The sequence below is a fragment of the Aedes albopictus genome, chromosome 3, assembly GCF_035046485.1.
Source record: "Aedes albopictus strain Foshan chromosome 3, AalbF5, whole genome shotgun sequence".
Taxonomy (NCBI): Eukaryota; Metazoa; Arthropoda; class Insecta; order Diptera; family Culicidae; genus Aedes; species Aedes albopictus.
Genome location: NC_085138.1, coordinates 105842667 through 105853503, shown reverse-complemented (window position 1 = coordinate 105853503; position 10837 = coordinate 105842667). Strand labels below are relative to the sequence as shown.

General features: G+C 42.8%; 2 protein-coding genes across 2 annotated transcripts; both read left to right on the top strand.

Annotated features, from left to right (window-relative positions):
• Window positions 1–664: 664 nt before the first annotated feature.
• Window positions 665–1439, top strand: LOC109416755 (dynein light chain Tctex-type protein 2B). The gene is made up of 2 exons (XM_019690810.3): window positions 665–990; window positions 1063–1439. Exons 1-2 carry the CDS (start codon window positions 795–797, stop codon window positions 1317–1319), a joined length of 453 nt encoding a protein of 150 aa, XP_019546355.3. The 5' UTR covers window positions 665–794; the 3' UTR covers window positions 1320–1439.
• A 56-nt stretch (window positions 1440–1495) lies between these two features.
• LOC109400878 (sialic acid synthase) lies at window positions 1496–2974 on the top strand. The gene is made up of 2 exons (XM_019673362.3): window positions 1496–1630; window positions 1889–2974. Exons 1-2 carry the CDS (start codon window positions 1514–1516, stop codon window positions 2906–2908), a joined length of 1137 nt encoding a protein of 378 aa, XP_019528907.3. The 5' UTR covers window positions 1496–1513; the 3' UTR covers window positions 2909–2974.
• The last annotated feature ends 7863 nt before the right edge of the window (window positions 2975–10837 follow it).

Genomic DNA, 10837 nt, shown 5'->3' with positions numbered 1-10837 from the left:
GAAATGCACGGTTAGGTAAAGTGGAAAAAAAAATTCTAGCAGTAATGCTAACATTGTTGGTTATGCCAGTGTTCAACAATTGGATCATGGATGCATAATGATAGTGTGATAAGAAAAATATTTTTTCAAATTAAATTACAATGAAAATGTGATCTTAAACAATGTTAAACTGTTAAGGACATCCTTCCAGTTCTTGTAACTATGGCGTGCCTCTGATATTTGTGGTTGATTTGCCCGCAAAGCTTATTTCGTAACAGCAATTTCTTAACATTAATCTTAAGAATTGTGTAGTTTTCGCGTCACCAGCGGTACTAAATTTTCAATAAATTTTTTTTGACATAAAATATGTATAATTTTGTAAATTAATTAGAGCAATATCCTGTCCCACATGTATATGCATCTACATCATACGTTTACGTTGGATGAAAATTATTTAAGTAAGATTTATAATAAAATATTCAGAAACTGTTCAACATTTGGGTAGTGTTCAACAATTAGCGAATTACCCTACCTCTATTTTCAATCGCCAATTCGGCTTTGAACTGAAAATGTATTATAGCAAATGTTGTTGTATACCAACCAGGCTGAACACCGGGCGAAAAGATACTATAAAATAAAGGCTCAGCTCGGGAGAGCTTGGCTTTTCTCTCAGCCACGACTCACCCGGGAAACGAGCAGAGCAAAACAAAACGCAAAATAAACGGATCGTCATAACTATCATGTTCTCTCAACTAAACTAATATTTTTTTTTAAAGTTTTGTACATAATTGAAAATCAATCAAAAATAACATAGAATGCTTCAGCAAGAACAACTGCTCAAAGTAGACCGGCCCTGCCCGGATCCCGACCCTAATGTGGCCGCGGCTGCCACCGCTGAATCGACTCCTCCCCCGCCTAACACGTACCAGATGCGACCGACTTTGGAACAAACGTTCAAATCGGAGAAAATCAAACAGATCATCAACGCGGTCCTTCATGACACTTTAACGGGTAAGTTGGCTCGGGGCTTAAAAATGTCTTGAATGGTTAATCTTCATTGCGATTTACGTGGGTGGGGTCCAGGACAAACCTACACGGCCGTAGACGCAGCCCGGTGGACCAAAACCCTGGCCGACGAGATTAGTCTGAAGGTGAAAGATCTGGAAATGAAACGGTACAAGCATGTGGTCCAGGTTGTTCTCGGTCAACAGCTAGGCGCCGGTTGTAAGTACATTGCTCGCTGCCGATGGGACGCCGAGTGCGACAATCAAACGTCTGGCGAGTTCAAGAATGCCACGATCTTCTGTATCGTCACCGTGTTTGGACTTTATCTGTATTGATCGGTAGGGCTGAGATCGTTGTGTGTACGTGTTCACAGCGTTTTGTGTGATATTGATATTCATTGGTTTAATTTGTAGAGTAAGATGGCTTTTAATTGAATGAAGTATTGTACCGATTTGTCTCGATTAGAGTCACTCGCTTCGAATAAAGCAGTACGAGTCAAAACTTAAAAGTAAAAAAAACAGTTATTACCATGAATATTTGTGGAAAGTTTGTTGGAGAAATTCATCCAGTCTTTATCATAGCAGAAATCGGCCAAAATCATCAAGGTTCGCTGGAAATTGCAAAAGAGATGATTTTGGAAGCTAAGGTACTTTGTTTGATATAAACTGTGTATACAGAATGGCATGTCCCAAATCGGGGATAACGTGCCTCTGGAGTTGGTTTTCTGATCCGGATGTTGTCCCATACTAAAAACCGGGGAAAGATCCAAAAAAAATAAAAGCTTGTTTAAAAGCATGTTTTGTACTTCACGGTAACATATTTCCAATAGTTTGAAACAATGGCACCGTCCTGTACACGCTATAGAATCAGACACTATATGTTTCTTCCAATTTCCACATCTTAGGAACTAGGCGTTGACTGCGTTAAGTTCCAGAAGTCTAATCTGAACGCCAAGTTTACCCGGAATGCCCTTGAAAGATCCTACTCGGGGCCCAACTCTTGGGGGTCAACCTACGGAGAGCACAAATCGCACTTGGAATTTTCGACCAATGAATATCGCGCCCTACAGGAGTTTTGCTCCGAAATAGATATTATGTTCACTGCGTCAGCAATGGATCCAGTCTCTCTGCAACAACTGGTAGACTTGGAGGTACCTTTCATAAAAATTGGTTCCGGCGATGCCGATAATCTTCCCATGCTGAGACAAGCCGCGCTCGCCGATATGCCCCTAGTCGTTTCAACCGGAATGCAATCGTGGGCTCAAGTCCAGCGGATTCATCAAATTCTTCGCGATACCTCCACGGCACTTCTGCACTGCATTTCGGCTTATCCCACGCCTCCTAAAGAGGCACACCTCAATCTGATCCCATTGTACAAGCGCCATTTTCCAGAATTCATCATTGGTTACTCAGGACATGAGCTCGGGCTGCAGATTACCGTAGCTTCCGTACTTTTGGGAGCACGTATCGTCGAACGTCATTTCACGCTGGACAAAAGCTGGAAGGGAACGGATCACCAGGCGTCCCTAGATCCAGCAGAATTCGGTAGACTGGTCAGATACATTCGAGCGGTGGAGAACATCGGTTGTGTCCGGGAAAGTCACCAGATACAGCAAATTTGCGCACAAGTTTTGCTCGAGTCGGATTACAACCGGGACGAACTTGGTCAAGCCTTAAAATCGGTAACGGTGGATGATCGCAAACTTTTGGAAGCGGAAATTGCTTGTCACAGTAAGTTGGGCAAATCACTAGTTTTCGGCAGTGATGTTGAACCGGGTCATGTATTGCAAAAGGCAGACGTTGCAGTAAAAGTTAGTGAGCCCCATGGTCTTTCGCCGACGTTGTACGATAGCGTTGTGGGAAGAAAAATTGCTCGTAGCTGCCGTAAGGACGATCCCATTCGAGAGAATGATTTAACTGATTGAATGATATTAAATGTTGAAAACTGAGTTACATTTTTAAACAGCATGTATAAAATAATGCCAATAGAGTACTGTTTATTGAAATGCGTTAGTAGAGAAATTTCCAATGATTTATTTTATTAAAGCAATCCAAGCATATCGTTTTACCTATCCCATGTAACAAAGTATGCCAAATAGACTAAAAGTGGTTCTTCAAACCATTTTAAAACTAAAATAAAAGATATGAGGTTTCATAATGGTTCTCAGTACCTCTATCAGACTAATTGGGTTGTTTAGTGAATAAAATATTGCTATTTTCTATAGCCTTTTTGAATTTTCTGAGTATACCTAACGTGATTTTATTGCGTTGCAATACCTTTGTTTTGATAGTTAAATAAACAAAACAGTTTTAATTTTTGTGGATAGAATGACAGTTCAATCGATAAAATGACAGTTCGACCCTATTTTAACCTTTCAGGACGCGCGCCATCTAGCAACCGAAACTGCACCGCGCTCTCGCTGTATACGAAAAACGAGGTTTTTTGGTAGTGTTGTACTTTTTACAACAGCGCGCGCGCTGAAGGGTTAACAAAAAAATTTCGAACATGGTTTAAAAATTTTCTCACAATAAAAAAATAGCAGAATTCATATAGGAAATTATGGCAGCATAATTCCTTGTGATTAAATCTGAAGAGTTGCAGGAAGAATACTCCGTAGCTGTCGTGTCCGGACGGACACTATGGCAGTCCGATCAATCAATTCTACCGGCCGAAACTCTTCACAATCGAGGAAGGATGCAAACGATGCAACCTATAGGTATACTCGTGCGAAATATTTTACACGACTCACCAGTGGTGGAAAGCATCATGCGCTTGGCGTGATTTTTAATTCACATCGAACACAAACTTTGTACTCGTGCTCGCGAACCCAAAAAGCGAAAGCGGTTCACGGTTTGCCGAAGCGAAGAACCAACACAAAACCAATTGGCGACTACGAAGGTTGATGAGCCGGGAAACACTCTTTCTTCCTACGCTGTTTCTTATGGGAGTATGAGTGAAAAAAAAGCAAAAAATCTTCCCTCCTTCACTTTCTCACAGAAAACCGCAAACAAAATCATCACCTTCGTAGTCCCCAATGTCAAACGAGCCGGATCGCAGTTGATTCGCCAGAAGGATCGCAATTTGCTCACACTTGGTTCGTTGCCTTTCTTTGCTCCTAAATATAATTAATTTACTGTTTTATGATTATATTGGACAACTACCATTCCATTAAATCATATCAACGAAAAAGTTTACGAAATTTCAGGCCAAACATTTCAATAGGTCCTATCTGCATTTGAGAGGCTCTCTTTGTTCACTTTCTCTTTCAATTATTGCAATGTAATGGTACACTTTTCAACTATTTTTGCAGTACAAATCAAAAGTCGATTGTTTTGACCATCGTTCAATGCAAGGAGACAATCATAATACAAATAAACAGCTGAGATATTAACGAAAGAGAGGGAAACCAAAGAGAGCCTCTCTTCTGCAGATTGGACCTTTAGACATGTTTGGCCTGATTTGATTTCATTAGAGAAATATTTCCGTAATAATTAGCGAAAAAGCCGTAACCAACAAAATGTACACAATTTGAGTAATTGCAGGAGTGAAAAGATGCTAGATTTGTCTTCTAAATGCTCACCAAGTTTCCTTGATATCACGTTTCTAACTATTGAAAATCACTGATTGAGTGAAAGGCGTAATTCCATTCTATTCCAAACGAACAAAAACAAGAATTACGCCTTCTACTCCTTTGTTTTGTTTGGTGTTTTGTTTACGAAAGTGAAAGGCGAAACTGAAATCAACACGTAAACACGGCGATAGTAGAAGGCGAAACTGAAATCAAAACGTAAACACGGCGAAAGCAAATGGCGAAATTCTGTCAAAATTATAAACAAGGCGAACAGTAAAAGGCGATTCTGAAAATGATATCGATTCGAGGCGCATAGTATTGGGCGAAATTAGCATTCTTAGGTATCAATTCAGGCGTAATTAAATAAATGCAATTTTAGTGCAAAAAATATCAAATTCGTGCAGTGTTCTTAGAAAAACAAGGAACTATGTCAGAACTGTATCAATTAACCTTATTTAAGTTGAATTATTCTGTATTACTTCTAAATAGGAATTGAAATTTGATCAGCAAAATTCGGTTGTTGTTTTCGCATTGTTATTGTTTTGTTAGTTACGCCCTATTCGCAAATTACTCCCGATTTGTCGTGAACCACTGAAACACAAAAGCATCGCAGTACAGAATGATGCGAATCTCTCGCTCGTGTAACTGTCGGACGATCGCGAACCACAACAGCACGAACAGTTCGCTCCGCAGTGGATAGCGATGCGATGGCATTTTTTTGTGTCTTCTGAACCGATTTTACTCTCGGTTTTCTAGCTCTGCTTAACCGCTTAACGTTGCTCTTTTCCCGCTTGCTTTGTTTTGGTGCCACTCGGTATCGCTTCCATTGATATAGGGCACTGCACTGTTTTGATTTTGTATGGGACTTTGACGTTTCGTGGCCTTGTTGTTTACAAAATTTCTGTAAGAGTGAGAGAGAAGGAGAGATGTTCATGCAGTGCCCTATATGTAATGTTGCTATTTTTCAATAATTACTTGCTCATCAAAGCTCATCATTAAGCTTGGTATGCACCTGGAACGGAAAGCAGCCAAGTAAAAAATCCTCTAATTACCAAAGTAATTTTGACAATCGAGCTTGAGAGCAGAAACAGAAGAAGAAGAAGAAAATAATCGACGAAATGTTTGTTTACAAACAAATTCGGATTATTTTTTTTGGTTTCGTGTCGGCTTGCATAGGATCCTGCCAGATCCTGCGGGCTAGCAAATACAAATACAACAGTAGCACCAGCAGCGCTGGCAGTAGTGGAAGTACCCTCAACAGTAGCACCGGAAGCAACAACGTCAAGCATTGCTCGTCGTCGGAACCGTTTGCGTGGTCTGCTTCAAGCCGATCCAGTTCTACGCCAGTGCGACCATCTGTGTACTTCGAGTGTTTTACCCGGATTCGGGTGCTGTGTCGGCAGAACGATTGTCCCATCTGTTGGCGGGATTTGGCCAAGGTAATCTCGAAGACGCTGGCCCCGTATCGGGAGCTGGACGTGAAGAATCAGTTTGAGTTGTACGATAAGCAGTATCGGACGGACGGAGAGGTGCAGCAGGCGTTTTTTGAGCTACTGGACAATAAGTGTCCCAGGTGCGACGAGAAGAACTTCTTCAAGCTCGACATCCTGCAGGAGCATGGCCATCCACCGGCGGATCGGCAATCCGGACATCGTCGGCCATCGGGGCCATCCGCTTTGCGAGTACTGCGACAAATTGTTCCTGGACAAGGACGAACTGTTTCGGCATCTGCGGAAGATGCACTTATTTTGCCACTTTTGCGATGCCGATGGGACCAACTACTTCTACGGTGACAATGAATCGAGCGAGCGAGCAGGAATAGTTTACGGCGGTGTTCCGATCGGAAATAATCTGCGGGCGCATCGAGCTTCGGCCCACGGCAAGAGTAAGAATAAGCTGACCAATAAACAGACCAGGACTTTAGAGTTGGAGTTCAGTTAACGTCATTCTGGTTCGGGACCTTTGGGAAGTGGCCCCGGCGGTGGTCGAAATCGTGGTGGAGAAAATAGCGATCGCGGGGATGGCGGTGGACACCGCGGAGGCTACGACACGCAGAGAGATGTCGATGCGATTTGTCTCCGGTAGCTGTGTGGAATCAGAAATGATCCGGGATGGGAGGAAATTTTGAAGAGTAAGTATTTTGCCTCCCTTTACCAATTAAAAAAAGCGTTAGTTGTTGTTCAAAAACTCATAAATCACATTTCATCTTTCAGTCACACCGATTGATTCCTCGCTGCCACCGTGGACTGTCTGGAAGAGGCGGTAGCAAGACATATATCCTGAGCACTACTTCATCCCATCCAAACTGGAATCGTCTCCAGCCAATGAGATCCTAGTGAAAAACACCCTATGGCCAAAGATGCAGAAACTACGCGCTGGAGGAAGGATGCGATTTACAGCTGGTGATCCAAGCAAATGAGTGTCCACAGTATGATCATTTAGTGCTGATTGGACGCACGATTCGGTCCATGCTTCCGGATCACAAAATAGGAAGGTGATTTTATAGTGTATAGGAAGGACTTAAAGCAGATTTGCGGGGTGCTGGATTGGAAAGGAGAATTTGTGATGGCATTTGGAAGAAGTAAAGTAGAGGATCCGGTAGTTTGATCAATGGTTTATGAAATAGATATGTATTGTGTTTTGCATTCATACATTAACAATACAATAAAATGTTAAACTAATAAACTGTAAAAGTTCCAATATGTAGGAGTAAGAACTGATCTGTTATTACAGCTAGTTAAAATATATATTAAGTGTAAGTACGAGCAAAAATGTTTTCTTAGACGTTGATACATCATGAATTTTCTTAGTGTTTTAGGGATTCTTCCAGGAGTTTATCCTGTCCTACTTTAAAGAGTTCCTTCTGGTATTCATCCAGGAGTTTTAATGGGATGCCATATAAACAGTAACTTCTGGAAGGAGTTCTTTTCGGGATAACTTTAAAAAATACTAAAGGGATTTCTACATCTATGCATTTTGGGATTCCTCTGGAAATTCTACTGAAAATCTTAATGATCCTGGAAAGAATCATTTCTGGAATTCATTCAGTCGTCATTCGTCGTCAACCTCAGCATGGTCTAGCTGAACATACCGCTTCGGCTATTGAAGCCCTTCTTCCAGGAGCTCTTGAGATTCATTCTTCCCTGAAATTCCTCCAAAAGTTTCTCGGGAATTTTCGAGGAGTTTCCGGGAATGCCTCCAGGAGTTTCACAGGAATTCCTTCAGGATTTTCCCGGAATAAGCCTCCAGAAGTTCTCCGAGAATTCCTCAAAAAGTTCCTCGGAATTTCCCAGAAGTTCCGCGGGAATTCTTCCACACATTCCTTCCAGGGGGAAATTCCTCCACACATTCTTCCAGAAGTTTCTCGGGAATTCTTATAAAATTTCCTCGGGAATTCTTATGAAATTTCCTCGGGTATTCTTCCAGAAGTTCCTCGGGAATTCTTAGAGAATTTCCTTGTGAATTCTTCCAGAAGTTCCTCGGGAATTCTTAGAGAATTCCCTCGGGAATTCTTCCAGAAGTTCCTCGGGAATTCTTCCAGAAGTTCCTCGGGAATTCTTCCAGAAGCTCTTCGGGAATTCTTCCAGAAGTTTCTCGGGAATCCTTTCAGAAGTTCCTCGGGAATTCTTCCAGAAGTTCCTCGAGAATTCTTCCACACATTCCTCGCAAATTCTCCCAGAAGTTCCTCGGGAATTCTTCCAGAAGTTCCTCGGGATTTCTTCCAGAAGTTCCTCGAGAATTCTTCCAGAAGTTCCTCGGGAATTCTTCCTGAAGTCCCTCAAAAATTCTTTCAGAAGTTCGTCGAGAATTCTTCCAGAAGTTCCACGGCAATTCTTATAGAAGTTCCTCGGGAATTCTTATAGAATTTTCTCGGGAATTCTTCAAGAAGTTCCTCGGGTATTCTTACAGAAGTTCCTCGGGAATTCTTCCAGAAGTTCCTCGGGAATTCTTCAGGATGTTCCTCGGGAATTCTTCAGGAAGTTCCTCGGGAATTCTTCAGGAAGTTCCTCGGGAATTCTTCAGGAAGTTCCTCGGGAATTCTTCAGGAAGTTCCTCGGGAATTCTTCAGTAAGTTCCTCAGGAATTCTTCAGGAAATTCCTCGGGAATTCTTCAGGAAGTTCCTCGGGAAATCTTCAGGAAGTTCCTCAGGAATTCTTCCAGAAGTTCCTCGGGATTCTTCCAGAAGTTTCTCGGGAATTCTTCCAGAAGTTCCTCGGGAATTCTTCCAGAAATTCCACGGCAATTCTTATAAAAGTTCCTCGGGAATTTTTATAGAATTTCCTCGGTAATTCTCCCAGAAATTCCTCGGGAATTCTTCCAGAAGTTCCTCGGAACATCTTCCAGAAGTTCCTCGGGAATTCTTCCAGAAGTTCCTCGGGAATTTCTGTAACTATTCCCGATGAAATTCTGGAAGAATTTCCGCGTAACTTCTGGAAGAATGCCCGAAGAACTTCTGGAAGAATTCCTGAGGAACTTCTGGAAGAATTCCCGAGGAACTTCTGGAAGAATTCCCGAGGAACTTCTGGAAGAATTCCCGAGGAACTTCTGGAAGAATTCCCGAGGAACTTCTGGAAGAATTCCCGAGGAACTTCTGGAAGAATTCCCGAGGAACTTCTGGAAGAATTCCCGAGGAACTTCTGGAAGAATTCCTGAGGAACTTCTGGAAGAATTCCCGAGGAACTTCTGGAAGAATTCCCGAGGAACTTCTGGAAGAATTCCCGAGGAACTTCTGGAAGAATTCCCGAGGAACTTCTGGAAGAATTCCCGAGGAACTTCTGGAAGAATTCCCGAGGAACTTCTGGAAAGTTCCCGAGGAACTTCTGGAAGAATTCCCGAGGAACTTCTGGAAGAATTCCCGAGGAACTTCTGGAAGAATTCCCGAGGAACTTCTGGAAAGTTCCCGAGGAACTTCTGGAAGAATTCCCGAGGAACTTCAGGAAGAATTCCCGAGGAACTTCTGGAAGAATTCCCGAGGAACTTCTGGAAGAATTCCCGAGGAACTTCTGGAAGAATTCCCGAGGAACTTCTGGAAGAATTCCCGAGGAACTTCTGGAAGAATTCCCGAGGAACTTCTGGAAGAATTCCCGAGGAACTTCTGGAAGAATTCCCGAGGAACTTTTGGAAGAATTCCCGAGGAACTTCTGGAAGAATTCCCGAGGAACTTCTGGAAGAATTCCCGAGGAACTTCTGGAAGAATTCCCGAGGAACTTTTGGAAGAATTCTCGAGGAACTTCTGGAAGAATTCCCGAGGAACTTTTGGAAGAATTCCCGAGGAACTTCTGGAAGAATTCCCGAGGAACTTCTGGAAGAATTCTCGAGGAACTTCTGGAAGAATTCCCAAGGAACTTCTGGAAGAATTCCCGAGGAACTTCTGGAAGAATTCCCGAGGAACTTCTGGAAGAATTCCCGAGGAACTTCTGGAAGAATTCCCGAGGAACTTCTGGGAGAAATCCCGAGGAACTTCTGGAAGAAATCCCGAGGAATTTCTGGTAGAAATCCCGAGGAACTTCTGGAAGAATCCCGAGGAACTTCTGGAAGAAATCCCGAGGAACTTCTGGAAGAGTTTCCGAGGAACTTCTGGAAGAATTCCCGAGGAACTTCTGGAAGAATTTCCGAGGAACTTCTGGAAGAATTCCCGAGGAACTTCTGGAAGAATCCCCGAGGAACTTCTGGAAGAAATCCCGAGGAACTTCTGGAAGAATTTCCGAGGAACTTCTGGAAGAATTTCCGAGGAACTTCTGGAAGAATTCCCGAGGAACTTCTTGAAGAATCCCCGAGGAACTTCTGGAAGAATCCCCGAGGAACTTCTGAAAGAATTCCCGAGGAACTTCTGGAAGAATTCCCGAGGAACTTCTGGAAGAATTCCCGAGGAACTTCTGAAAGGATTGTGGCAGAATTCCCGAGGAACTTCTGGAAGAATTCCCGATGAACTTCTGGAAGAAATCCCGAGGAACTTCTTGAAGAATTCCCGAGGAACTTGTGGCAGAAGAATTCCCGAGGAACTTCTGGAAGAATCCCCGAGGAACTTCTGGAAGAAATCCCGAGGAACTTCTGGAAGAATTTCCGAGGAACTTCTGGAAGAATTCCCGAGGAACTTCTGGAAGAATCCCCGAGGAACTTCTGGAAGAATCCCCGAGGAACTTCTGAAAGAATTCCCGAGGAACTTCTGGAAGAATTCCCGAGGAACTTCTGGAAGAATTCCCGAGGAACTTCTGAAAGGATTGTGGCAGAATTCCCGAGGAACTTCTGGAAGAATTCCCGATGAACTTCTGGAAGAAATC

Coding starts and splice junctions, on each gene's coding strand:
- LOC109400878 (XM_019673362.3), top strand. CDS start 1,514: ATGAATATTTGTGGAAAGTTTGTTGGAGAAATTCATCCAGTCTTTATC. Junction 1,631..1,888: donor AGATGATTTTGGAAGCTAAG/GTACTTTGTTTG, acceptor TCCACATCTTAG/GAACTAGGCGTTGACTGCGT.
- LOC109416755 (XM_019690810.3), top strand. CDS start 795: ATGCTTCAGCAAGAACAACTGCTCAAAGTAGACCGGCCCTGCCCGGAT. Junction 991..1,062: donor CCTTCATGACACTTTAACGG/GTAAGTTGGCTC, acceptor GGTGGGGTCCAG/GACAAACCTACACGGCCGTA.